At 54.9% G+C, this 26,174-nt stretch overlaps 7 protein-coding genes and 5 non-coding genes across 12 annotated transcripts; 5 read left to right on the top strand and 7 right to left on the bottom strand.

Annotated features, from left to right (window-relative positions):
* Nucleotides 1-67: 67 nt before the first annotated feature.
* BZA05DRAFT_442020 (glycoside hydrolase superfamily) lies at nt 68-2,203 on the top strand (the record flags this gene model as incomplete). The annotated part of the gene is made up of 3 exons (XM_051486711.1): nt 68-938; nt 998-1,997; nt 2,068-2,203. The coding sequence occupies 3 exons, from the start codon at nt 68-70 to the stop codon at nt 2,201-2,203; spliced, it is 2,007 nt and encodes a 668-aa protein (XP_051342455.1).
* Nucleotides 2,204-3,218: 1,015 nt separating this feature from the next.
* BZA05DRAFT_t87 lies at nt 3,219-3,290 on the bottom strand. Its single transcript has one exon. It is a non-coding gene; the product is annotated as a tRNA-Thr (tRNA).
* A 598-nt stretch (nt 3,291-3,888) lies between these two features.
* Nucleotides 3,889-3,960, bottom strand: BZA05DRAFT_t86. The gene has a single exon. It is a non-coding gene; the product is annotated as a tRNA-Thr (tRNA).
* Nucleotides 3,961-4,866: 906 nt separating this feature from the next.
* Nucleotides 4,867-7,287, top strand: BZA05DRAFT_388116 (uncharacterized protein). The gene has a single exon (XM_051482647.1). The coding sequence runs from the start codon at nt 4,871-4,873 to the stop codon at nt 7,046-7,048; it is 2,178 nt and encodes a 725-aa protein (XP_051342456.1). The 5' UTR covers nt 4,867-4,870; the 3' UTR covers nt 7,049-7,287.
* Nucleotides 7,207-8,764, bottom strand: BZA05DRAFT_198205 (uncharacterized protein). The gene is made up of 2 exons (XM_051479464.1): nt 8,183-8,764; nt 7,207-8,105 (listed from the first exon to the last, which is right to left on the bottom strand). The coding sequence occupies exons 1-2, from the start codon at nt 8,582-8,584 to the stop codon at nt 7,365-7,367; spliced, it is 1,143 nt and encodes a 380-aa protein (XP_051342457.1). The 5' UTR covers nt 8,585-8,764; the 3' UTR covers nt 7,207-7,364.
* A 799-nt stretch (nt 8,765-9,563) lies between these two features.
* BZA05DRAFT_388120 (uncharacterized protein) lies at nt 9,564-10,574 on the bottom strand. Its single transcript, XM_051482648.1, has one exon. It carries the CDS (start codon nt 10,319-10,321, stop codon nt 9,647-9,649), a length of 675 nt encoding a protein of 224 aa, XP_051342458.1. The 5' UTR covers nt 10,322-10,574; the 3' UTR covers nt 9,564-9,646.
* Nucleotides 10,575-10,697: 123 nt separating this feature from the next.
* Nucleotides 10,698-12,340, bottom strand: BZA05DRAFT_348669 (putative aminotransferase). The gene is made up of 3 exons (XM_051481237.1): nt 11,925-12,340; nt 11,630-11,865; nt 10,698-11,545 (listed from the first exon to the last, which is right to left on the bottom strand). The coding sequence occupies exons 1-3, from the start codon at nt 12,253-12,255 to the stop codon at nt 10,766-10,768; spliced, it is 1,347 nt and encodes a 448-aa protein (XP_051342459.1). The 5' UTR covers nt 12,256-12,340; the 3' UTR covers nt 10,698-10,765.
* Nucleotides 12,341-13,553: 1,213 nt separating this feature from the next.
* Nucleotides 13,554-13,625, bottom strand: BZA05DRAFT_t85. Its single transcript has one exon. It is a non-coding gene; the product is annotated as a tRNA-Thr (tRNA).
* Nucleotides 13,626-14,310: 685 nt separating this feature from the next.
* Nucleotides 14,311-14,382, top strand: BZA05DRAFT_t54. Its single transcript has one exon. It is a non-coding gene; the product is annotated as a tRNA-Thr (tRNA).
* A 1,088-nt stretch (nt 14,383-15,470) lies between these two features.
* Nucleotides 15,471-15,542, bottom strand: BZA05DRAFT_t84. The gene has a single exon. It is a non-coding gene; the product is annotated as a tRNA-Thr (tRNA).
* Nucleotides 15,543-18,013: 2,471 nt separating this feature from the next.
* On the top strand, nt 18,014-18,537 carry BZA05DRAFT_388125 (uncharacterized protein). The gene has a single exon (XM_051482649.1). It carries the CDS (start codon nt 18,102-18,104, stop codon nt 18,381-18,383), a length of 282 nt encoding a protein of 93 aa, XP_051342460.1. The 5' UTR covers nt 18,014-18,101; the 3' UTR covers nt 18,384-18,537.
* A 1,236-nt stretch (nt 18,538-19,773) lies between these two features.
* Nucleotides 19,774-20,863, top strand: BZA05DRAFT_198259 (uncharacterized protein). The gene is made up of 3 exons (XM_051479465.1): nt 19,774-20,082; nt 20,181-20,494; nt 20,566-20,863. Exons 1-3 carry the CDS (start codon nt 19,926-19,928, stop codon nt 20,755-20,757), a joined length of 663 nt encoding a protein of 220 aa, XP_051342461.1. The 5' UTR covers nt 19,774-19,925; the 3' UTR covers nt 20,758-20,863.
* The last annotated feature ends 5,311 nt before the right edge of the window (nt 20,864-26,174 follow it).

A 26,174-nucleotide genomic window follows, 5' to 3' on the forward strand; every position in this document is an offset into this window, starting at 1 on the left:
ACCGGACTGCACTCTCTTTCTACACCTCCGACACTCACACGCTCGTGCCCGCGTCGGATCACCAACCATGGCCGGAATGCAGCGCTCGTACAGCTTCGACGCCAACGACGACGACCCCTCGTACTATCCCCTCCGTCCCCAGCAGCAGCAGCAGGAGGCGGCCCACTACCACCAGCAACGGTCACAAGAACCACAGTTCTACGCCCCGCCGGTCGCGCAGCCACCAGTATACCACCAGTCCCCTTCACAACACCACCAGAACTACCTATCCCCACAAGCACCACAGCGATATCCCTCGGACGTATCATGGGGCGAGCCACCGCACCGTTCGGTCTCGGAGAGCTCCATGTCCTCGGTGGGGATCGAGCACCAGCCCACCGTGATCCGGAAGTCGCTACCGCCTGCTGCAGCAGCGGCGGCCGCGGCCGCACTCCACGCCGTGCAGGAAGATGTCGCCCCGAGCCCGGTAGAACGCGATGAGCGGTACTGGGCACCGGAACTCGGGTATGCACAACGCGGACAGCCGGATGGCGCATACCCATATCCATCGCAGCGCTCGACGCCCGCGTCGCAAGCACCTCTACTTCCCGGTCCGCCTGCGCCCCCGGCACACGCGAGGGGTACCGGTAATGGCAACGATAGCCCCGGCGGTCGACAGCGAGTGCTGGTTGATCCGCTGCTGGGACAGTACACGGATAATCCGTACCAGAGGATGAGCACTACTTGGGATCCTGCGTTGAGCCAATCACAGTTTGATGGCGCGAACGATGTGCTGAGTGATGATGATGACGACTGGGGAAAGAAGGGCGGGAAGAAGGGGAAGGGCATGGGGGGGATTGCGGCGGCCACGGCCGGAGTCGGGGCCACTGGGGGCATAAAAGGTGGGGCGGTCGAGAGCGGGGGGTTGCTTGCGAGTGGGGCGAGGGCGGGTGTTAATGGTATGGACTCCCTTGGGCGTTCCGTGTTCGTCGACGATCTTGCTAACCCATAGCAACAGAAAAATCGGATTGGCTCCGCTCCAACGAAAACTCCTCCCGAAAGCGAAGACGCTGGGTCATCGGCATCATACTGGTCGTGATCATCGCCGGCATCGCCGCCGGCACCGCAGCGGGCGTCCTCCTATCCAAGCGCGGAAACAACAACGACAACTCCAGCGGTGCCCCCAGTGGTCCCTCCGCCGCAGATGACCTCCGCCAGAACGGTTTACTCGACAAAAATTCTGCAGAGATCAAAGCACTCATGAACAACCCGGACCTGCACAAAGTCTTCCACGGGATGGACTACACCCCTCTCGGTGGCGTGTACCCCGAGTGCCTCACATGGCCGCCGACGCAGAACAACATCACGCGTGATATCGCGGTGTTGTCTCTACTGACCGACAAAGTCCGCCTATACGGCACTGACTGCAACCAAACCGAGATGGTTCTGCACGCCATCGACGCTCTCGGCGTTGACATGACGGTCTGGATCGGCGTCTGGCTCGACGGCAATTCCACCACCAACACACGACAGCTAAACCACCTGTACACGCTCCTCTCAGACGAGAAGCACCATGACAAGTACGCCGGCGTAGCCGTCGGCAACGAAGTGCTCTTTGCCAAAACCCTCACCCAAACGCAACTCTTCAACATCATCTCGGAAGTGCGCACAAACCTCACCACGCTTGGCTACAACATCCCTGTCGGCACCAGCGACCTCGGCTCCAACTGGAAAACGGAGATGGCGAGCGAGGTGGACGTGCTCATGGCGAATGTACACCCGTTCTTTGCCGGCGTAGTCGTGGAGAAGGCGGCGAATTGGACATACACCTTCTTCCAGGAGAACGATGTGGTGCTTACCGACGGCCTCAGCCCGAAGCCAAGAGTGATGATCAGCGAAGTCGGCTGGCCGTCCGGTGGTGGCTCCACCGGCGGCTCCGTCGCTGGAATCGATGAAATGAACACTTTCATGGCCGACTTTGTATGCAAGGAAAATGCGCGTGGCACGGAATACTTTTGGTATCTAACCCACCCCTCACCCACCCTATCTCCGCGCCAATTGAGCAGCAGCTAATGGAAATGCGCGTAGGTTCTCGGGCTTCGACGAACCCTGGAAGATCCGCTACAACGAGCCAAAGCTTGGAAAGGAGTGGGAGGATAAGTGGGGCTTGCTCGATGTCAACCGGAAGCTCAAGAAGGGGTTGACGATTCCGGACTGTAAGTAATGGTAGGAAAATAGTGACGAGGGGCGGTGGGGTGGGGTGGGGTGGGGTGGGGTGGGAGATGTTGGGTGGAGTTGGCGTTTATGATTATTGCTTTATGATGAGATGGAAAGGAGAGGGGAAAAGAGAGCGGGGGAAGGGATAAGAATGGGGAGGATGTGGGGAGGGGAGGGGAGGAGAGGGGAGGGAGGCTGCATATACCTGTGTCTGTCATGTTTGGTTTGATGTGTTTATGTTGCATTGCATTTTGTTTCGTGTATATGATGAAGATTTAATGATCATGTCAAAAGCTGCGTTGCCTTGTACGGGACAGTTCGTGAGGTGGTTACTGCGAGGCCTGGGTCAGGGGTGAGATGCTCTCCCCAGCATAAGAAGTAGAAGGCAACGCAACCATCGCATAACCCACTTGAGTTGAGTTGCACAACCCCTCCATCCATACCTACATAATAACCCTTCAATACACCTCGCCAGTATATACGGGCCCTGCATCCACTCTACTATATCGTACATACCTGCCTGCCTGCTTCAGCTGTACCCCACGCGCACACAGAAAAACGTGCTGCCACCTTCATCTGCAACCTTCTTCTGCTGCATCAGCCAGCCAGCCTAACCACGTGCAAAAGATACCCACCGACATCCACCACGTCCGGAGGCATTACCCATCCGTCACTCGGGAGTCGGTATTCCGCTACCTATATAGCATTCCGTAGCAATCAAGCATCACCGATTCGAGCTAGTACTCTATGCACGTAGAGTACTTCTCACATGTATGATGTATCAAGACCCGGCACGGCGCGGATGACGTTCGACTGTGTTCTGACAGCCACCATCCCACCGATCCACCGGCAGCGGGTGCATAGCGGCCCGTGCCGGGTGACAGTGGGACGGGCGAGGCCTGATAAAGTTTGTCAGCCGATCGTGTACATTATTAGCGATGAAGCCCCTTACTAGAATCCTCGACTGTAAAATAATCGTGCTGCCTCGCAGAAAAGTGGGAAGTGGTTGAGGGCAAAAAGAAAGCTCTGACGCGGATTTGAACCGCGGATCTCATCATTACTAGTGATGCGCCTTACCGCTTGGCCACCAGAGCCTTGTACGGAATCCAAGCGGTTTTAGCGTATATGACATACTTAGTGGATTTCGCCAGCACCTCCGTATCGTCTCCAAGTCCCAAGCTCCGAGTGCTGGTCTCAAGATTCCCTCCCGCCAATATGTTGCCGCAGAAATCAGTACAGTCAGTTGTCGCATACATGCTAAAATTAATCGAGGGGTCCTAAATTCAATCCACTTCTGCTACAACTAATTCAGGGATTCTATGTCATCATACAAATTCAATCCTACCATTCATCGATAAACAACCGTAGTTTCTAGCTTGGAGCTGATGGGAATATAACGATTGCTTTATAATCGAAGCATTGAGGTATGTGTTGTCTGTAGTCCTTGTCCGATCAAAATATTGTTATATGTACCGCCCTCATCATACTCTTTCCAGCCGTTTTATCGTGATTGTCCTACAGCGTTGGTGTGATATTCTATGATGACGATTAAAACGCGCAGATCGAGCTCTGGAAGCCGGCCGGTACATAGACAAGATCGCCACATGTCCCCCTGCAATCGCGCCCGTCAGGGTCAAAAGAGATTGCTCACGCGCGGATCTCTCGCGACGCGGGATGTCACCCAGCACAAAAAGCTCTGACGCGGATTTGAACCGCGGATCTCATCATTACTAGTGATGCGCCTTACCGCTTGGCCACCAGAGCAGTTAATGCCGAAGCTACAATCTACTCCATGTACATATCACTAGCCGCCGGCTTCCTTGCAAGCGCTATATCACTCCACGGTTTCGGATCTCGGGTTCCGGCTTTCGGCTTTCAGCTTTCTCTAGATACGGCTCGCCGCCGTGTCGCTGCAAAATTGTCGAGTTGGCTGTTGTGGGCCAATGACATCGCTGCGCGGCCCTAAGTTCCGTTTGGTCGTTCGCGCTAGAGCTAGAGGCCTGGGACCTTGATGGCTTGACTTGGTCTGCCAGGGAAACAAGTGGACCTCGCTCGCGTGTTAAGATGGTGATGATGACGAGTTTCGCTGCGAACTGGGAGCGACCTGGAAGATAAGATGAGACAGGGAACTAGGAGGAGCAGGGGAGAACTGGAGGCCTTTGTTCTCATGGGTGTCTCCCTCTGCTTTATACCTTTTTTTTTCTCTTCTGATCTCCGTTGCACTTTGAATTCCCCGGTGTTGTTGCGCAAATCCCTTCCAGCCCGCGATCGCAGATCACTGCCAACCTGCGTCGTCGTCATCGTCGCCATAGACAATTCCCGTCTTATCACCCACCAGCCGCCGCATACATAGCACTTACATTCCTCGTACACCCTTATCTATCACCACCGCTACCGTCGCTACATACACCCATACCTCGAGAATCTTGCGATGTTCACCCGCCGCCCCCGGCGCTCCTCCTCCCCCGCGGCGCCCTCGCAGTCCGCGCTCATCGCCGCCGCCTCCGTGTACAACCCACTCGCGGCGGCAGCCGCAGGCGCCGCCCTCCGCGATGCGACCGTATCGCCGCCGCCGCCAGAGCAGCGCACGGGGAGTATTCCCACGAAGCGCATGCTGCAGCGACGCGATAGCTACTCGTCTACTGCGTCGGATCCGCCAGCGGTGGGGATGGGGATGGGGATGGGGCGGAGGGGGAGTTCCGGCTCCCTCACACAGCGCAGGTTTAGGAATAGCCCGCCGCCGCCGGCGAGCGATGGCGCGAGAAGTCCTCCGCCGTCGTCGGTTAGGAGTTCCGGCAGCATGCGAAAAACCATGAGGAGTCCCCCGCCGCAGGAGGTACACGCCGCCGAGAGCTTGCGCGAATCGTTGCGACCGCAGAAGCATGAGACGAGGGGCGTGCTATCGCGAGGATCGCTACGTGGAGATCCGGATGTGCACAGGGAGAGGCGCAGGTTTAGTTCTTCGTCGGAGTCCGAGGATGGAAGGGGGTTGGCGCCTGTGAAGCGGAGGCAGGACGCGTATGCTGAGTCGCTTGGGAGTTATGCTAGCGATCTGGACAGCATCGTGGAGGATGAAAGGAGGCAACAGACGAGACGCAGGAGGAAGAGTGCTCCCATCGTGGAGGAGGAAGAGGAGGAGGATAGAAGAAGGAGGGAGGATCAGGAGGATATCCGGCGGAAGAGGGAGGAGGCGAAGATGAGGCTTAGACGGGGTGAGGAGGCGGACGAGGAATTGAGGAAACTTCGCCAAGAGGAGGAGGAGATTAAACTTCGACGCGAGGAGGAGACGAGGCTTAGACGTGAGGAAGAGGAGATGGAGAAGAGGCGGGCCGAACGAAGGAAGACGTTATCATTACTCGAGTCGCCGCGCATCGCGCAGGAAGAGGTCCAAGTGGTCCCGCGGTCACCCGCGCGCACGCACTTCGCCGGCACGACGCTTGAGGCACATCGACACTCTCCACCACCGCGATCGGTGAGCCCTGCCAAGAGCGCGCTGAAGCATCCCATCTCCGAGAGGGTTCCCGGCGATACGAGCCCGATTGCGAGTGACAGGAAGAGGACGTATGTACGTGTTTCGTTCTCGGATGAGGAGAGTGTTGTTTCTTTCTCACATTCAAGGCCGCCGGCCGTGACGGTGGATGAGCTCGCGCCAAGACCGGGACTACCGGTGTTTGGGAGTGTCAAGGAGAGGGATATTGCGGCTGAGATGGAGACATGGAGGAAGCGTGAGACGACGCTGGTTGAGCCAGCGCCTCCGGTTGCTGCAAATGGGGATCCGATTTCCTTTGGGTCTGAAGCAGTGCCTGAACTGGTGTTGATCGAGCCTACGCCGATGGAAGAGAAAAAAGAGAGTGTGGCCATGTCTACGGTTTTTGAGAAATCGCCAGCCGCACCGCTTGAGACATCTGCGCTCACACAACAGCCCCTTCACCGCAAGCAAGTTGGCACTGTCTCGCTCCCAATAACGCCCGTGCCCGGATCCTTCCCAGAGACATCATTCGTACCGACCGCCGATGATGCAGCCAGCGATTCTGACAGCTCCAGCATGTACGAAGATGCACTCGAGGACGTCACCCCACCGGCGGAACCTACGATGAACCCATTAATCGTCGCTACCACCCCCTCAGCGCCCCCGCAATCTACAGCTTCATCGCCCCCGCAATCTCCACGTCAAACCAATGCAGGCAACCGCACCCCCATTCCTCGGCCCCCTTCACCCCCGCTCCCGGCCAGTTTCTCCCTGCCAACCCCCACCCCCTCTCGCAGACGTTCCCTCACCCCACCCCCACGCCGCCGTTCCTCCCAGCGCCAAACCTCGCAGCCCCCTCGCCACGACGATGACGACGACGACGCAGCCTCAGTCTCCAGTTTCCGCCGCGTCCACCCGCGCGCAACTTGCGGCTTCCGCAGCTCTATGCGCATTGCTGCTCCCATCGCTCCCGCGAGACGTTTCTCTGAAGACTCGAGCGACGAGGAAGCGGGTGGTGTGCGCCGACGGTTCGGCCTTGGTGGTGGTGGCGAGGGCAGGTCGTGGAAGAGTAGGTACGAAGACTCTAGCGATGACGAGGGGGGTGTAAGGCCCGTTACCGCTCGGAGTAGTGTGCGCCCCGCCACGGCAGCAAGTAGTCCGGGGAAGCTGAGGAAACAGAGCTTCAAGAAAACGTCTTCGGCGCCGATTCAAGGGGAGGAAGAGAAGACGAAGAAGAAGGGGTTGTTTGGGTTCTTGGGGGGGAAGCAGTCAAGAAAGAATCTAGAGAAGAGGAGTGAGAGTGCGGCATTAGATTCGGCGTTTCCCACTGGGGAGGGGGAGGCGAGGAAGGAAAAGAAGAGGTGGTGGAAGTTTGGGCATTAGGTAATACGATCGGAGTGATTTGAGGCGGTATATGCTTTTCTGCGATGATAAACCATGAGGTCATCTAATTTACGTTCTTCTATGGATCTGTTACTTTAGTTTGATGTATCTTTTGTAGTGAGGCGCTGGGTGGACTTTGACTTCTATTTATACTTAGCGGGTGGGAATCATTTGGGAATGAGATTTTTGATGTGTGATTGATTATGATCGTCTACATGTTTTACCATCAACGGTGTACTTGAAAAATGGATCACTTTATTTCATTACCATAAAATACGGAGCCCTCACATAACCCACTACATGCAACCGCCTATCATCAAACCATCCTCTCTGCACCCTGCGGTGGTTGCCAAACCCCCTCTGGCCCCCTCTGGCCCGGCCTGGCCATCTCCAATCCCTTCTGACCGGCACCAGCCTGCTGTCTTCCAACCGAAACATTTCTCTCCTGTCTAATTACATGCAGTTTCAATCCTGGCGTGGAATACATCAAATACAGCACCCTGATCAAACCTCCCACTCCGGTCACCAGCGGAATCAACTGTCCGGTACTGAGCGCATCATTGACGCGCGTGATGCCATTCCACAGGATCAGAGCCTCAATCGCGGAGATGGACACGCCTAGGATGACGATACACAGGATGGGCGTGAACTTATGCACGACGGGAATCTGCACGTTCGGATCGATAGCGTCGGCGAGCAGCCCTTCGAACCCGCCCTTCTTGCGGAGGCGGTGGGTGCCAACGAAGGAGCGATCGACGAAGCTGCTGCCGTGCTGCCAGCTGATGTAGCCGAAGAGAGTAGTGAAGACTAGCAGCGCCAGCGAGCAGATGATCTTGTGCGTCGTGCGGAACCACGGCTTCAGCAGCGGGACTTTGATGAACATGAAGCCGTACGCCTCGCAGCCCGCCGGCAAGGGCTGCAGCAGGTTGACGTCTCTGAACCAGAAAAATGTGCTGTAGGCTGCGACCACGAAGTAGATCATGAAGCGGATCACACCGCCCCACGAGGTCTCCCCCCATTTGGACTTGTGCGTGGCTTGCGCAGAGATTGTGCACGACTATATATATATCACGCGCTGTTAGCCCTCCGATGCATACGTGCTGCTGTCCGTACACGGGTATATGCCAAACGTACACTTCCAACAATCTGCATGATGATGATGTACATTTCGATCGCGCGGGGTTTCGTGGTGGCGGTGGACAGTGCAATGAGAGCGATCGACATGGCGAGCGAAAACATGGTGTTGATATCCCTCATCCGCGTGAGGTTCTGCGTATGCATGAAATTGCTGATCAGCGTGGACAGCCATTGCGAGTACAGTCCCAGCCGGATTCCGAGGCCGTAGACATCTTGGTTTCCCTCGAAGCCGCAGTTACCCGCCTCGTCCGGGGCGGCATCGGCGCCGGCGGCGACATCGGTGCCGGCTGCGACCCCATTGACGAGTTTTTGCGCGGTGGTCAGCGTGAGGAGGAAGGTAAGGGCGAGGGGGAGCAGGTGCGCCGAGCGCTGGAGGCGGAAGCTTGGTCGAGAACCCATAATGAGTTTGGAGCTCAACTCAAGGTCGCCGGGACGTGGGGCATATGTACTCGTATATAGTCCTTTCGCTTCCCCCAAAATTGACACCGGTCATACCTTTAGTCAGACGTTTGATTCGGGCGTCGCATGAGCCTCCAAGTTAACTGTTCTCAGGCAACAGCCAAGTGTATGGATGCCGGATCATGGAGTGCTGTGAACTTCCTTTTGCTGTGGCGTTTATATGTATCCGGGGAGCGGCTGATGTCGTGTCGCACGCGCAGCTCGCCAATGGATGCAGCGTAAGTTCGAACGGGAGAGGTGCAGTCACTAGCCAAAAGTCACAGCCATACATGTGCCTGGGCAAGAGTGGGGCTGAGGTTTGATGGTTCTGACTGTGCAGAAGGCATTGATTCAAGATGGAAGGGATCACCGGTTTAATATTTGCTTGTTGTCAGCATTGAGGAATTTATGGCATGTGCGATTCAAGAAAGTACGATTCAAGAAAGTACGATTCAAGAAAGTACGGACCGTGGGAGCCTAAGTTTCATGAATTGTTTGAGCAAGGGAAACAGACAGCAATGAATTGAAGCTGACCGTAGGGGTCGGTATCAGGCCGTAGACAAGGGGCTTTGGCAATAGTGGCGGAAGCCGGGAGAACAGTGGGGGCGAGCCCGATGAAGCGAAGACGGTACATAACTGCAGAGTCGGAGCGTGTAACCCAAAGCAAGCGCAACTAGAGTGAAAGTTGAATGGATAATGAATGCACAAGCGTTATTAATAGTGTACTCTCTAGACGAGCGAGTGACCGCATGCGATGACATACCAATGTCGACTTCAGATACATAGCGGAGATTGGCTTGGAGTGGGCTTGGAGTTAGGGCTTGGAGTTAGGTGGAGGCCCTAATGGAGCCATTGAGCCTTGGTCGTTACATGGCCCGCCCAAATGCTTGGGATAGGCTCTTTGACGAAATGCACGATCATGGCGATTGGAACTAAACGCATCCGCGTGACTTTTATTTGTTTTTTATACAGAATCTGACAGCAGAAGCCAGCCAACAAATCCACCACTGAACACCCTCCAACTCAAGCTTTCGGTGTAGCCTCCTTCGGAAACCTCGCAAAAATATCCCTAATCTTATCAATCGGGGCGGCCATAAGTCCTGCCACAGTCTCCCACGGCGGGCGGTCAGGGGCGCTTGGGTGACTCCTCGTGGGCACCAGCATCTTCGTCCTCACGAAACTCTTCGCCAGTCCCGCGCTATCCCCATCCGTCGCCCCCGCCTTCAACGCCTTCTCCAACGCCGGCAAATCATGCTCCTCTTCCTCTATGATATGTTCCTTCACGGTGGCCATCAGGCTCTTCAACGTGCCCTCGAAGTTCGTGTCGGTCGGATACATGCTCTGGAACTCGTAGAGACGCTCCTTGATGTCCTGGTGCGCGGCTCGGTCTTTCGCGGCCATGGACTCGCCGCCAGGCTTCAGGTACTGCTCGAAAGCGGGGTAAACGATGAGTTCTTCGCCGATGCTGTGTCGTGCTAGCTCCCAGACGTACTGGTTCTGCCATCGGATCTTCGTATCGACATCCGTGGCGGACAGGATGTTGTTGTAGTACGACTCGAGCTCGCGGTGGTCGTTTTTGATCGCGTCCGAGACGGTGGGGTAATCGGCGGTTGTAGCGAGAGAACGAAGCGCATTCCTGGGGAGACGATATGTGAGCGGTGCTCGCGGGGCGGCGCGAAGGGTTCGTAGGGCTTGCATTGTGTTCTTGGTGTAGTTTTGGAGATATTAATCGTAGGTTTGTGATGATGATGGACATGGGAGGATACGGACGGAGAATGGGTTTATATTCCCTCCTCCCTCGAGGCCATACACAGCGCGATGTCATGATGCCGTAGTTTGGAGGTCATCGTTACCTACGGGCAACTATCCGCGAGCGAATAGAAAAGTTCCAATTTCACAAGTCTGCTGGATGAAGCGATGATCGAGAGAGAGAGAGGGCCTTACGAACGGATAACGTCATAACGATCGGCAGCGGGAAAATGCTCCAGATACGTACGGATACGGATAAACCATGGAGCTTAAGATTAGCAGGACTCGCGCTGGATTCCTGCCGAAGCGTCGCAGTAATGGATGTTTTTTCTTTAATTTCTATTGGTCGGACATGTGAGATGTGTAGCCGCCGAGTGCTTTAGTATGATTACCCTATCCTAACAAATCCTTAACATCAATATGTCCCTTCCTCCGCAATCTCACCATAGCTTCAGCTATCCTCTTGACACCTTCCTCAATCCTGGCTTCCTCTTCCCAAGCCAAACAAATCCTCAGTCCCTCCTCGCCACCCCCGCCCTCAAAAACCCCCACATGTCCAACTACCAACTTCTCCTCCTTCTTCAATCTTTCCACCAGTACCGGGACATCACACCAATCCGGCAGGTCAAGCCACAAATACCACCCACCATCCCCTCTCCTCTTTACTCCCAGCGGACTGAGATACTTGCCCACCGCCTCGAGCACTACCTTATGTCGTTTTGAATATGTGGGAATCAACACATCCTCCAGAAAACTCCGCAACGTTCCCGTTGTCAGAAGATTCCACACACAGGAAGCCTCGAGTCCGCCCGCTTCCGCGCCTCTTCCCATCGCCTCCACGAACGCGGTCGTGCCCTGGACCCACCCCACCCTGCAACCAGGCGCAACAAGCACGCTGAAATCGCCGCTTGAGACGGCGTTGCCGTAGTCGCTCCTCCCGGGAAGACTGGCATCGAGGAATACCATTGGTGTTATTTGCGGCGAGGCGGCGTCCCATCGGAGGAAGTCGCCCGCGTCGTCGGCGACAATGAGCGCATCGTAGCGGCGCGCGAGGGACACGAGCTGCGTACGACGGTCGAGGGAGATGGTGCTGCCGGTCGGATCGCGGAAGGTCGGTGTGAGGTGGATTATGTGCCGGTATATTTTAGGGTATTTTGTTGGTGATTTGAATGCCTACTCCGCCTCGTTAATTATGGTCGGTGGGGGGTGTAGGAGATCGGGGAAGGAAAGCAGGGGAGGGGCAGGGTGTTTACATACGGGTCTTAGATTTACCGCCGCTGTAGCCCGCGCCTCTTCTTCGCACAGTCCCCGCTCTAGCGCCTCGATGTCGATACCCTCTTTATCTTCCGGTACGAACCGGATCTTACTCCCAAGACAACAGTCCTCGAATATTGTTTTACATCCCCGTGGTGAAGGCGCAAGTAGCCACACGGAGCGTGTAAACACCGGATCCGAAAACTTTTGTAGGATCCCCTCGAGGGCCTGATATTTGCCTGCCGCGGTCAATTCTGCACATGTTGGCGGGTAGTCGGAGAGGGGGAGGGGAAGGAACCTGCTGTGACGTAGAGCTCTTCCGCAGTAGCGGTAGTGTTGTAAAAGGTGTTTAGCCAGTCGGTGATGGCGGCACGGAGCGGGATGGAGGAGCAGAGGAGGGCGTCGGCGTAGGCGAAGGGGTCAGTGAGCACCGAGCGGCTTGCATAAGCGATAGAGGCGGCTGGAAGGAGCCGAGGGGATTGGCAGCATTTTTGGAGGTCGATCGGCGTTGAGATGGGCGGGGGAGGCGGCGGCAGCGGCAGCGGCGGATGGGGTGATGTGCGGTGTCTGCTGTAGGAGCTGGGGGAACTCGAGCGCGTGGAGCTTGAGCGTGTGGATGTTTTTGGCATGTTTGTAAGCGCCTGTGGGACGTTTCTGGAGATGTATATCGATAGCTGGAACTGGCAGAATGGATCTTCAGAAGGAGGGGAGAAGGGAGAAGGACGAAGAAGAAACCTTCTACATCATATGGTCCTCGTATCATATTCGTACATCACGTCAGCTCAGCCCACCATCTATGGGAGCTGCTGGCCACGGCCGCCGGCCAATCATTCGCACCACCCTAACACGATGGCCGTTACAGACATATGGTGGAGTGTACACACTGCGCTCACGGGCCCGGAAAAACCGATGTGCCGTAGCGTTATCGGCTAGTTAGCGCGCTCGCGAAGAAAAAAAAAGTGAGCGTCGGCCGGTTGGACGTACCCGAAACAGCCAGCTCCAACGGTCCGGGAGAGAACGTGGGGTGATGATTTCGGCCCACCACGCCTACCAGGCCCCACTCTTGTCCGTTGCTGTACCTCTTATCACTCCCAGATTCGGGACCAGACACGGCCAGCTTCGTGCTACGTTATCGCCGACGCAGCAGCACGGCAGAAATAGCTCTAGATTGCGGGTTCTCCGTAGATACACTCCCGCGCAGGAGAGCCGTTTCATACGTTTCGAATCCATGAAGATTTACGGCCCGGAGCCCTTAGAAGAACCCGGATAGAGTAACGATAGGTGGAAAAAATCAATTCCCAGTCAGTGCAGAGTCGCAGAATCCCTTTAGATGAGACCTTAGAAGATGGTCTCACCTACCAACATACCTAGATACTCTAGGTACAAATAGCTGCATATCAGGATGCACGACCCGAGCTGAGATCTCGGCCTTTCCATGTATCTACCCTACTACCACGTCTGAAACAATTTCTCGATAAGGCGAGATAAAGCGAGGCTGACCGGTAACTCTTGCACGAAGCGAGCACGTTTTCGCAATATTCGCGCGTCTATCTGGGGCATAGAAACGTGGGGAGCTATATATACCGCGGACTGCTCTATCTAGCGTAACGGTAATGCCGAAGACTGATGACGATGCCACACCGATTGACATGCGAGTGAGAATATGTGCTATAGGACATCTACGGTACCGATGGTCATTGACGCCGATTCGCTCAATCTATGAGGAGATGCTCATGAAAATATCGAAGTTGCCGAGCGATAAGGAAGCCGAACACCCCGACTTTCAGAGCCACGGTGAACACCGCGAGTAACAAATGAAATGATCTGTAACATCTACCGACGTTCACAACATTCGGCCGCCACAAAAACAAAACAAAAAAAAACTGATCAGGGCGCCCATTATTAAGCTCGCCTACCTGGCTTGGTTAGCTCTGACGCGGATTTGAACCGCGGATCTCATCATTACTAGTGATGCGCCTTACCGCTTGGCCACCAGAGCTAATCATGTTAGACATTCCCTGTGGCGTTTATGAGGATACATCACCAGGCAGGCAGGCGAAAAGATCAGTCGCTGCGAGCCGCGCACCACATGGATATAGACGTTCCCAACCGGGCGAGACGCCCGGGTTTGGCGCAAGTACTCTCGCAAGCAGCTTTACTTCAAACTCTTATTCACCGTTAGATGTGTTGCGTGATTATCATTCGCAAAGGAAAAAAATTGTTATTGCGTAGTCACCATTTTCATTGCTCACGCCCCAGAGCCACCAGTAATTGTGAGTCTCCACCTTGTCTCCCACTTCTTTGCTCCTATGGAACCGTACGATTCGATGAGAGAAAGTAGCCAAATAGTGCGGTCACTACATGAGCGTTGGAGGATCCACTAGGTACTGGTAACGATGTGGAAAGCGAATCATAGCTATCACCTCAAGGCATCCTCTCGTCTACGGCAGTCCAGCAGCCTACGTAGCCGGGCTTTTTTTTTGTAGCCGGTCAGGTCTGCGAGGTCGCGCCTGTATATGCAACATGCGGCTTTCACCTTTGAGAATCGTTTCATTGGTGCCTATTCAAGATGCGGACAAGTATTGCGGCGTGAGATCAGTCAATGGTACGGTCTGGATAGGCCAGTGCTCAATAGACATGTGTGCCCAGTAATTTCAGCTCATGGTACTGTCTGTCATCAATCGGCTCCGGTGGCCAAGTGGTAAGGCGCGTCACTTGTAATGACGAGATCCGCGGTTCAATCCCGCGTCGGAGCTTCAATATCAAGCATCGCTTTCCCGATGAAGATTTTTGATGCCTGCGTTTCTGGAGTTGATCTTTGCTCGAAAACTCTCATGATACGTATCACGCGTGGTTTTTAGTTTTACCCCGCATTCTGTTACGACGTGATTGTGAGTCGGTGCAAATTGCACGCCCTGTGCAGGACCATGACGCTACGGTAGGACCATTACCAGATCTACCCGTCGTCACGGAAACTCAAAATGAATGTCGGTAGAATTTGGAAGAATCTGTCGGGGCGTTACATGGTAGGGCGGTCGGCGAAGTTGTCCATCACTCCTCCAAGCTACCACTACGGACTGGGACATGCCATATCTACCCCAGTCATCGCCGGTACTCCTCCGAAGAACCCAACAAGCTGTCAAAGAAAACAGTGTGAGCTTCGTTCGTATGGTGGGGCGGCGGGGCGGCGAGATTGTCCACGACTTACACAGGCCATCATGAAGAATGAAGGACACGCAAAAAAAACACCGGCTCCTTGCTAAAACACTAGCCGTCACACCGGCTCGACGATGGAAAGGAGGTGAGTGAGTGTCAATTATTGACTCGGTCTAGGTGTTGTAGATCGGCTTGGCCTGCGACTATAAACCAACAGATCCTCGCCAAAAATATTCGAACTCGAACTGAAGGATCTGGATCAGAGAAACAAATTATTCTTCCTTCTCCCATACCTAGCTCAGGGTCCTCTCCCACCGTTGTGGGTGGGTGTATGTATATGTAGGGCTTTCTTTCTCTACCTCTCCCTGTGTGGGTTGGTTGGTTTCTGTAGCATGAATAGAGGAGTTTCATGATACCGCTGTTCCCGCTGATCCTGTAGCCCTTCCGCATCGCCTTCCGCATCGCTTGGGACCCTTAATTCCATCCAAAGCATGAGATCCACCAGTGTATTCCGCGCGGTTAATCAGTCGTCGATATTCTCGAACTAGTTATTGATAATCGCCAACCCACGACCCAGAGAGTACACGTTCTGTGAATCTCATTATCCGAGACAAAAATACTGCCTGTACGTGACAGGCGGAACGGCACATCCGTACTGTTTTACCTGAACATGATTCAGAAATTCAAAAGCTCCGACGCGGGATTGAACCGCGGATCTCGTCATTACAAGTGACGCGCCTTACCACTTGGCCACCGGAGCTGGTGCTGTTAAAGGTTTTTATTCAGTCAATATGATAGTAGAAATATGCAGCTGCTCAGGTACTCACAAACTTGAGGAGATTTGGTTTCGTGAGTGATTCTGGATGTCTAGCGTGGAACGAAACATTTTCGGTCAGGACACTTTTCTGCATCCAATATCTACCCCAATCGAAACTCCTATGTATATAGCTAGACTGACGAACGAAACAAGCTACCTATTTTCTGTCGAGAAAACAAGCGCAGGGCAAGAGCTGTGACCCCAAATCGTGGCATAACCATGCTCACTTGTGGTCCCAGGTTGGTGTATACCAATGCCCAGTCCAACCCTGACATTTGCGACCTTCCACCTCGCAGTAGCACATGGCAGCTTCTTACATGCACATCCCCGGCTTGCGCTCAGACGACGTGAGCGTGCAGCCCACGGCCTTCGGGAGCCGTTCCAGGATCACCTTCGCCTCGATCCTCTCGGTGGGATCGTACCGCAGCATGTCTCGCAGGAGCTCCGCGAAGTGTTTGATATCCATCGGCTCCTGCTAGTGCGGCCCATGCCCGAGCTTGTGCGTGATCTGCCATGACGGACCGGTGGTATGCGGGCAATTGTTGTCCCAAGTAGTCGCACATGATGTGCGTGATGACATCGCCGAGGTGCACAGGATGATAGCCGCCGGGCCTGTACAGCGCGAGGCACTCGGTTTCGATGTCGCGACACTTGTGGACTGGAGCTGCTGCGGCAGCGCTGGAGTCCATGGTGATCAGCTCGGATGGCGGTGAGCTCGGGAGTGACAGTACAAGAGAAGAGTATCACATCAGCATTCGAATGATGAATAGTGAACCGTTTAGAAGAAGGACCTCGTAAACCATGAGCCAAACACCAAACGGAGCCGGAGACCCAACAGGCTCGGACAAACAAAGAACCGAGCCGAGAAACAGACGTCAAAGTTCAAAAGACTGAAGAAACGAAACGAGGCAGAGAAGTCGGAACCGCACATCCATACATCACATAATGATGCACGAGGGCCGAGAACAATAAGCCAAATCGACGGACAAAGCAAGAGTAAACCGAAACATAGAAGGACCGCCGGAGGCCGAAGGCTGGACACGAATTTTCTCCGAAGATAGAATCCTACCAAAGTAGCCGACTGGACACGAGCTCTCACTCACTCGCTCACTCACTCTGTACCGCACTGACGGTTTTTTTTCACATCCATTTCCGAAGAGACCCCATTTTCCCCCGACGCGCGAGCCAGAAACAGGGCCGCAGAGCCCGGGTGCGAGCGTGTCTGCCTTGAACATCACGTGACAAACCCCACCCTGAGACCGAATAATGTCGTAAATACCAGCGGATCACCACGTGAGGGTTGTCAAGGAAGCTTTTGTCCGGGCAGTCTTGCGGTCAACTAAACTGAGCACTCGGACTTTCAGGCCTTTGATCTTCTAGGAAATTTCGGCTTGAGCGGCACCTCTAGCGGCCCTCCGAGTGTGAGATCCGGTTGTCGAATTACGCAATGGTATGTAGAGTATGTCATGGATGATGGGCCTCGCACAGCTGTGGCTGTATCCCGGAATGGTGTTGCAGTCTTGACTCTTGTTCGTGTGGTGCTAAAGCCACTCAACATTCTCCTGCGTGTCTACCTATTCGGCCTGGGTGAGGCTGGTGCGTGTGGCTAGTACCAGCATAGTAGACTGTGGTCCTCACCATGCACCCATAGGTACACGGAAACGTTGAAACCGGTGTGGCGGAGTGATGGAGGAGCTATCTGCGAGAGGAGGAGCTGTCAGCGGGAGAAAACGAATGTGGTTAGGTAGTAGTGGGCATCAAGGTTGGCGGGCTTCAACGTTGGCGGCCATGGCGGGGTCTTCTTCTTCTTCTTCTTCTTTTCTTGATCATCATCTATCAAATAGACGGCCAACCCCCCATCTCCTCTCTCTCCTCTGTGTGCGCTTCCTTTCTCGTCAGGCCTAGAGAGGCATTGGCAACGAGCCCTCGCAAAACTGGCTTCACATCTTTCCGGCCGCAACAAAGGAAGTACTCCCCCCTAGGCCTCCTCATCTCCCCCTCTTCCACCCCTCTCCCTCACATCGGCCTCGCTTGAAGCAGTCGCCTCAATCGATAAAGTCACTGATTCCCGCGCTCCAGCTCGCCCAGTCCACTCCGCCATGGTTCGTTAAAGGTTGCACGCGAAACAAAATCGATGTCGCGGCTTACGTGCCGGTTCACGCTAGTGACTCTGGAATGGCACCGGAAAGACTCCCGCCCGCGCCTCAATCGTTGTTGTGGCAGATTTTCCCGAACGAACACCTCAGCATCGATGCGTTCGGGACCGGCACGGGTGTTCGTACAATGATAAGTCCTGAACGTGTGTTCCCACTTGTGAGCCGACACCAGACCACCACCCCGTACATACCGCACCGAGCCGTCTCGGTTAGTTTGAACTGTGGAATCACATCAGCCCTATTACATATACGCGCCGACCAGCCTCCAGGTCGGTTCCGATCGGGACCGGATGCGACTTGCGAGGAGGAGAGCCAAAGTGCTGTTTGGAGAAGCGCTGCATTTTTCATGCTGTTGGCCGCCGCTGCTGCTGGACTGGGCGGCAACGCATGGGCGGTGGACTCGATGCTGTTGGTTTGCGTGGATGCCCTCCTGCAGTTTCCGGTTCATGGGCGACGCTGCATACATATCATACCGGCAGATTCCATACAACATTTGCTAGTACTTGCCCAAGTACCCAAGTACCCACTCCACCGACCTACTCTACTATACATCCTAGGTACGGTATGCACCCCGCGTAGGAGTGGGCCGGTCGGCGGCACAGAACACATCCGGGGACGAGAGAGGTAGAGTACTCTACATACCTACTTACCTAGGTAACCATCTATCTCGCTCGATTACATATTGCTGACGGACGGACGGCGGAACAATTTACCCAGCACACCGGTGCCTGCGCTGCGGGGAAGGATTGACGGAGGGTCTGGTCTGATTGCATGAGGGACGAGGGCGGATTCTTCGCCGCAGAACGAAAGGGACCACCCAATAGGTAATTAATGCCTTACAGCCGGAGATAGGTACCTAACTATCTATGATGAAGTGCCTGCAGCGAGAGCGAGCGGAGCAAGCAGAGCAAGGACTCCCGGGTGCTAGGTAGTTACATACGCGACGACGCTAGAGATCTCGGCCGGGATCGATGGCGGTCACGTCGTTCGTCGCTCGCTCGTTTCGCTACTCCACTACTATCTGTACTATGATAGGCAAGCTTTCTTCACGGCGAGGGAGATCGACTGCCCGGTGCCCACGAAGCGTAGTGCTTGTCTTTCGGCGTGATCGAGTCTCGGGGTGGTGGTTTCTTTTCCCCATAGTTATATACTCCGATCGGACTGCGAGTTCGTACGCACTTGCAATCCGTGCTCGCCATCTCGACGACAGTTACATACCATCCCCCTCTAATCCGCAGAATCAGCGAATGGATTCGCAGGGACCCGTCTTGCCGCCGAGACCATCCTCAGGAAGGGTTGGATCGCTGGATGATTGGCCCGTCGCCACCTGCAGGCTGCTGCCGAATCCCAGCCAGTCCAGGCGTCTACGAGGCAGGTGATGGCTCGATGGGGGAAGGGGCCCCCTCCACCTGGCGGTAGAGTAGGTACTCGGTCAAGTTCCACAGCCAATCACGATGCGTTAGCCAGACCGACACGAACAATCGATGTGATTTGCACTTTCCAGACACACACACACACATTCACAACCGCACCCACTCTGTGACGAGATGAGTACGTACAGGAAAAAAACCCGCAGCAGCCAGGTTGAGGGGGAGGGGAGGGGAGAGTGCTCCGGCGGTTATACATAAACCTCCAGACACCCCCCGTCCCCCATTTCGCGTGGGCGTCAGGCTTGAAGTCCTACACAGCAACCAACAATACACAAAAAGTACTGGAATACCACGCCCCCTCGCGACATACCTCCCACCTTCTCCGAATCGTCGAGCATCATCATCAAGCCAATAGCGACTGCCTGCGGAACTACTGCATACGTAAATTTCCGTTGACCGACAGGAGGAGGAGCATAACAGCAGCCCTTCCCGCATATCATCATCACCACCCACCGGAGCGGCTCGACGAACGCGACAATTCGCTTGCCTGTTATACGCACCTGCGACAGGTGTCCACCCCCACCCCACACCAAGGAGTTATAGGAGTTATCGGACGCCGTGTCGGATTGAAATAGAAGCCTGCCGCATCGGTGCCCACATCCAAGCATCCATTCACGCATCCATCGCCATCGTCCTCGTTCACTCCAGTTGACCTCGACCTCGACCTCCACTTCGACATCACCACCAAGCATCAAGCATCAAGCATCAAGGCTTCTCAATCACATCACATCCGAGCAGTCATGTCACGACGAACATCATCACCACTGCCATCGACCCTCGTGGCCATCACCCTCCTCCTCCTCGTGTCGCTACAAACCGTCTCGGCACACTTCCAGATTGTGTATCCAGCATGGCGAGGCAACACATTACAGAACGACATGCAATGGGAATATCCATGTTTGTCTTTCCTCCCCTCCCCATTCACGCACCCTCCTGTCCATTCACCTCACCTCCCCATTCACCACCCCCCATTCACACTTACTAACACCCTCCAGGCGGTGGACAGCGACTCACAACGAACCGCACCAAATGGCCCATCGACGGCGGCTCGCTCTCCATCATTCCCGGCTGGAATTCGGGCCATCCGACGTCGTTCTTCTACGTCAACATGGGCTTCGGCACGCAGCCGCCCAACATGACCAACGTGATCGTGCCGGTATTCCAGATCACGGGTCCCAGCCGAGACCCCTTCCCGGGACAATTCTGCTTCCCCGACCTCCCGCTGCCAAAGAACGCCTCCGTCCAGGTTGGCGACAACGCGACGCTGCAGGTTATCCAGGTTGCGCTGCACGGCGCTAGTCTCTACAACGTATGTCTCCTCTCCTCTCCTTCTCTCCTCTCCTCTCCGCGAACAATGGCTAACGAATGAACGAACTGCAGTGCGCCGATATCACGTTCGTCGAGCGCGGCGAGGAGGACCCCATGCCCGAGGGCATGTGCACGAACTCGAGCACCATCGGCTTCAACCTCGTGTACTCGACCACATCGGACGCGTTCCGCACCGCCATCGTCGTGCCCAGCATCATCAGCTTCGTCACGGCGCTGTCGGTGCTGTCGCACTGGATCCTCTAGATCTTGCCGCTACCACGCGATTTTCTTTTTGTTGGGGAGGGGCAGGCACGGTTGTATATACAAAATAGCGGGCGGCGGACGGAAGCGGGAAGCGGGATGCGATCGACTGATCAACAGCTCTTTCATCCGGTTCTTTGTGTATATCTTTTTTCCTTTCTCTTTTTTTTCTTATTCTCTTTTTTCTGTTGAATCAGGATCCAGGCGACGATGTTTAGGGGGTTGTGTTGGGTGGGGTGTGCACTGTGTCGAGCGGAGCGGAGGCGAGCGGGTGGTTTCCTATGTACACGTCTACTTTGTGGGTTTTATTTGGCATACGGAGTTTATTTTGATTTTTTGATTTCCTAGGTACTCTACTTTCTGGCAATAGTTTCTCTAAATACGGTTGGGACGGGGACGGGGAAGCGGAGGTTGCGGGCGACGAATGGAATGGAATCGAAGGGAATCGGTGTAATTTATCATGATTGTCATTGTCATTGTCATTGTCGTCATGAGTGAACGGTGTGAGTGAATGGTGTGAAACAGTGGAACAGTGATTGCAGGATGGAGGCGGAGGTGGAGGCGGAGGTTGGTAGGACGGACGGGATGAGAATGGATGGATGGACGGATGGTATGGATGTATGGTAATCCGCCATGCCATCATCACCGCAAATAGTAGATGCAATGCGGCGGGATTCGACAGATCACAGATTCACAGTATGTATCTACATACCGGCAGTACATACCCTTCAAGAATCATGACCATGGGACGGGCTGTTTGAGTACCCACAGCGCACATGCAAGACTGACTCGCGAGTCGCGACTCGGGGTCCTGTATATAGTGTAGACTCAGTAGAGTAACCAGAGCGTATGATATCACATTCCATCGTTTCCATCGTTTCCATCGCAGTAAGCAAGCACCTGGCACCTGGCACTTGTATGTAGGTATGCGGTACAGGTATATGCGGTAACTACAGGACCGTGTCAACACCCCACACTGCCTTTCAAGTTTCAAGTTTCGGCTCGACAGTCGATGTCGTCTAATACCTATAAACGTATAGAAAGGACAAACAAGTGCGACAGAGAAGGGAGTGCAAGATACTCACCTACTGGACAGTGGTCGACAGTACTACCTAGTAGGTAGGTCGATCGTGTGGCCGACACTTTTCTTTCTTTCTTTCGTTCCATGCAGCTCACTGCGGTGTACTCTAGTTATGACCGTATCACTGTCCCCAATCCACCCAATCCAATCCAACGAGTCGACTACGCCTTACAGCTGTGCCTTGCTTGCGCGTCCTCCTCCTCCGTGGGCCACTGGCCAGTATGCGGGGTAATCACCACTCGCCATCGTCATCGTTATCGTTTCTGCGGGGACGGGGAGACGAGGCTTGATCGTCGCGACTCGCTCACGACTCGCGAGCGATCGGCTTGTGAGTTCTGGTGCTGACTGGATGACTGGCTGACTGGCTGACAGGACAGGACTGGCTGACAGCGGCGATTCGTTGGAGAGCACGGAGAGCACGGAGGCCCAGGGAGCACGGAGGAACCGGATTTCTGGTGGAGGTGGAGAATGGATCCCCACTCACTCACTCGCGTTCGTGAAAGTTGAAACTTGAAACGAACGCTAGGTTTTGGGAGGGGCTCCGTGATGCGCTGGCCTCGAGAATCGAGATACCGTACGGGAGTGGAGAGCTTAGGAGTGGAGAGCTTGGGAGTGGAGAGCTGGCTATGATACCTACTGCAGAGTACTAGTAGTCTACTCGCCACGGTCGATTCTTCTTCTCCTCCTCCTCCTCCTCCTCCTCCTGTTTCTCGTCCTCTTCTCCACTGCTTCTCGGCCCCCGCCCTAAACTCTACATAGTGCCCGCCAACCAACGGGAGATCGATGAAGCGGTCCGACTCTGACGATCACTGCCCTTCACTTCAAAATTCAAGCTTCTCCCTCTCCACAGTTCACGGTTCACAGTTCAGCCCCGATTGGTTATCTAGGTTAGGCTGTGGTCACTGGTGTGTAGCCAATAATAGCATCGACTATTATCTAACCGGTTATGGCCCTAGATCGTTGAAAGTTAGCCCGCGCCCGCGCCCGGGATCGCGGAGCCTGGCCGCTGGAGCTTGGACTGACGCATGTTTACAGTTTACAGATTACTGATTACTCTGGCAGCTGGACGTGAAGACTGGAGGATGGGGGAGCACTGACTTGGGATGTTGGAAGTTGTCGATGCGCAGAGTTCGTTTCACTGCCGTGGTGATGGTGAGGAGGGGTGCGAAGATAGTCGTATGATCGGGATTCGGGACTCGGCCGACGGCGCGGCAGGTGCATATATACGAGATGTATATTTATCCACAAGGACCGTTGCATCGTCGTTGCATCTGAAATCGTCGACTTGGAACTTAGAAGTTAGAAGTTACGACTGCACTCTGCCAACTTCCAAGTGCGTGGTGACACCGTGCAACGGCAGAGTGAGAGACCTTGAATCCAACTGCTGGCACTGCAGTCTGCGTGCCCGACTCCCCGTCTCCTCGCCAAAGTTCAAACCACCAAACCACCAATGTTTGTTTCGAAGAATCGATATATGATATCTCACATCACGGATGCGAGCCAAGTCGATAGGTACATAAGGTACCTCGATCCCACCACGCGCGATAGGGCTGATACCTGGGGTACCATCATTTGAGTGTGCACTGTGCGCTGATCCTGATATCGAGCAGATTGTGCTTCTGGCCTTCGGGCTTGGTTTCCACGGTCTAGAGTCCAGACTCCAGGCGCAGGTGAAAACAACAATGCCACGGTAGCGGAGGCCTGCGGCTCGGGCTCGGCGCCATGGCACCGGAATCGGCAGCAAGTCCAAGTCCAGTGATGGATGGTGCATCTCCAGGTACCGAGCTGCACCCGACTCCACTCCACCCCGACTATCGGTACATAGTACTCGACGGTCGAAGAGCCAGGGCTGATGCACGTGCCCGCCCCGCCGTCCAGTATCTACAGCTGCACGAGATAGAGTTGTGCACGAGGTAACTACCGACGACGGTAGCCAGCATCACCGGCATGACATCACAGACATCACGGTGTACTCTACGTGTGGAAGAGATTAAACTCGAGTCTTGGCTAACTTTAACATTAACTTTAAGATTAACTTTAACGGGCGACTGCGGAGCAGAGGCGAAAGACTCGTCACTCGGCGCTTCGGCCTTCAAAGTTTAGGCTTCGGTAGGCTGCGGCGTCCACTGCGCGGTATCGTAGCCGAGCACACCGGCCGTGCGTCCAGTGAACCGAACTACGGGGAATGATGAATCAGCTTTCAGGTCGTCGGGGAAAGGGAGTTCCCCTTGGTCCTTGATCCGGCGCTGGAGGATCTGGCGGATGGGACGAACTGTCTGCCGGCGGAGGGACGGATTCCGGCTCTGATGGCCTGCCGTCCATGCCCTGGCGGGCTGGGATATCTCTAGCATAGAGTTACTTCTCCAGCCCGACGCGATGACTTCAAAGTTCCAGCGTCTCCAATTTGCAGCATCCATGATCCAAGATCCATCGTCCAATCCTTTTTGGCGGCGGCAATCCGTCCGGTGAAGGGTTGCTCGCTTTTTTTGCTGACGAGATGACATGTTAGTTATCGCTGATCTGCAATGTTACCGCATGGTTGAGCAGTTCCGTCTCCCGTGCCCCAACAGGCACAATTTCCGGCCCCATGATCCCGCATGATCCCGCATGAACATGCCCAACCAGCATTACTCCGCAACGTCAAACGTTGAGGGGGAGGCGAGGGCGCACGAGGAGCGGATCCCTTGCACGAAGCATCGGAGCATGAAGGTGTTTCGTTTCCAAATTCCAACGCTCGACATGCAAGTTTGTGGACCAGTCATCGCAGACGACGATCCACCAGGATTCGCGAACTCGGTACTAACTAGTGCCCAAGAGCACTCCACTCCCCAGACCGACGCAACATCCTTCGGATATCCCCGGTACCTGATCCCTCACCCCTCACCGGCCTCGATATTAACTAACCGCCGGCCACGCGGGTGGGGGCATACTCCACATAGCCACCATTCTGCAATGCATAGAATTCCTAGGTAGCCGGATATGCGGGAGTACACCTAGAGCCTGGAGTCCGAGACGGGCAGGTGCACCCTAGCTACAAACAGTCCCTACATATACATACATGCCCGCCGCGAGAGCACAAGTTGGTTGAAACATTTCACCCGTGTGATTACGTGGAAAGGAAAGGAAAAGAGCGAAGGAAGGGACTCGGGAGCGAAGGGGAGTGAGGGAAAAGCTTGTTTTGTTGCACAGTGCATGCATGCATGGCCCGCGGGGCGCTTATATATCCGTGCAGCGTACCGGAGCATGTATGTACCTAATGTACTCTACACGTACCGGGGATACGATATTTCTACCTTTCTACCTTTCTGCGCAGGGCATGGTGTTGGTCGTTGGACATTGGCCGTTGGAATGTGGGCTGAGGTCATGGAGTCATGGATAAGGATGAGGGGAAGAATGGGAAGTTGCGGCTTTGCCCTCGTCGACGGTCGTCCGACTACATACTCTACTCGCGAGCGCTCATCTAGAGCAGCGGCCGCCCCCGTTCCCCCATTGGACGCGCCCTTAGGGATGAGGAATCCGGGGGTCAACGGCCAGTCATCATCACACACTCGAACTGTGCATATCATATCGTCTCACCCGTTACACTTCACTCACTCGTCGGCAGACTCGGCTCCGCAGGCGCAGAAGGCAAGTTGCTCGCCTTAGTCTACTATACACAGGCTGGATACGAGATAAACTGACGCTGTGCGAGGTAGCAGCGCTGCAATGCACCGGCTACCAACATCCTCCACCGGCGCATATAGTATCACTCGCTGGTGAGTGACTTGACTTGTGATCCATAACTGTCTCGAGGAAATAGACGCGTCTACGGTATTGAAATAAACTCGAGAGCTAGGAAAAAAGTGATATACGATCAAATAAGACAAGAGAAAACGAGAGAATAGACGGTGCGGCGGTGACGGTCGTGTACGGTGTCGCCACCCCCGACAGGATAGATAGCCGGACAGTGTGTAGAACGCGATAGTCTATCATAGAAGACAGGCTGCACTCGACCAATTGACAAACCCAAAGTGAGTGCAGCCGTTGGAGGAGGATTCTTGGTGCGTTCCCTCCACTACCTCACCCGGGATGGCGAAGAGCGAAGTTCAAAGAGTAGAATAGAGGTTGGGCGTACTTATACTATATTCCCCATGCTGACCGGCATCGATCAGCATCCCTGCCCCCGCAGGCCGCAGCGCTCCGTACCGAGGTGGGAGTTTTCTTGGCCCGTAATGTGTACATGTAGTCCATCCCACCGGGTCAGGCGGCGAGTTGTACCTCGGGATCCATCATCCGGATGCTGCTATGCTGCCATGATGGCGCGGTGTCGAACACTGGGGGTAGTGGTTGTAGACGTCTC

This window comes from Tricharina praecox, assembly GCF_024521635.1.
Source record: "Tricharina praecox strain CBS 144465 chromosome Unknown BZA05scaffold_4, whole genome shotgun sequence".
Taxonomy (NCBI): Eukaryota; Fungi; Ascomycota; class Pezizomycetes; order Pezizales; family Pyronemataceae; genus Tricharina; species Tricharina praecox.

What these genes read in the sequence shown, in the direction of transcription:
- BZA05DRAFT_348669 (XM_051481237.1), bottom strand. Translation starts at nt 12,255, where the DNA reads ATGCCAAAAACATCCACACGCTCAAGCTCCACGCGCTCGAGTTCCCCC. An exon ending in AGAGCTCTACGTCACAGCAG is followed by an intron (nt 11,866 to 11,924) that starts GTTCCTTCCCCT and finishes TGACCGCGGCAG; the next exon opens with GCAAATATCAGGCCCTCGAG. An exon ending in CGGCGGTAAATCTAAGACCC is followed by an intron (nt 11,546 to 11,629) that starts GTATGTAAACAC and finishes GAGGCGGAGTAG; the next exon opens with GCATTCAAATCACCAACAAA.
- BZA05DRAFT_198259 (XM_051479465.1), top strand. Translation starts at nt 19,926, where the DNA reads ATGTCACGACGAACATCATCACCACTGCCATCGACCCTCGTGGCCATC. An exon ending in CATGCAATGGGAATATCCAT is followed by an intron (nt 20,083 to 20,180) that starts GTTTGTCTTTCC and finishes AACACCCTCCAG; the next exon opens with GCGGTGGACAGCGACTCACA. An exon ending in ACGGCGCTAGTCTCTACAAC is followed by an intron (nt 20,495 to 20,565) that starts GTATGTCTCCTC and finishes AACGAACTGCAG; the next exon opens with TGCGCCGATATCACGTTCGT.
- BZA05DRAFT_388120 (XM_051482648.1), bottom strand. Translation starts at nt 10,321, where the DNA reads ATGCAAGCCCTACGAACCCTTCGCGCCGCCCCGCGAGCACCGCTCACA.
- BZA05DRAFT_388116 (XM_051482647.1), top strand. Translation starts at nt 4,871, where the DNA reads ATGGGGATGGGGCGGAGGGGGAGTTCCGGCTCCCTCACACAGCGCAGG.
- BZA05DRAFT_388125 (XM_051482649.1), top strand. Translation starts at nt 18,102, where the DNA reads ATGCTGTTGGCCGCCGCTGCTGCTGGACTGGGCGGCAACGCATGGGCG.
- BZA05DRAFT_198205 (XM_051479464.1), bottom strand. Translation starts at nt 8,584, where the DNA reads ATGGGTTCTCGACCAAGCTTCCGCCTCCAGCGCTCGGCGCACCTGCTC. An exon ending in TCATGCAGATTGTTGGAAGT is followed by an intron (nt 8,106 to 8,182) that starts GTACGTTTGGCA and finishes ATATATATATAG; the next exon opens with TCGTGCACAATCTCTGCGCA.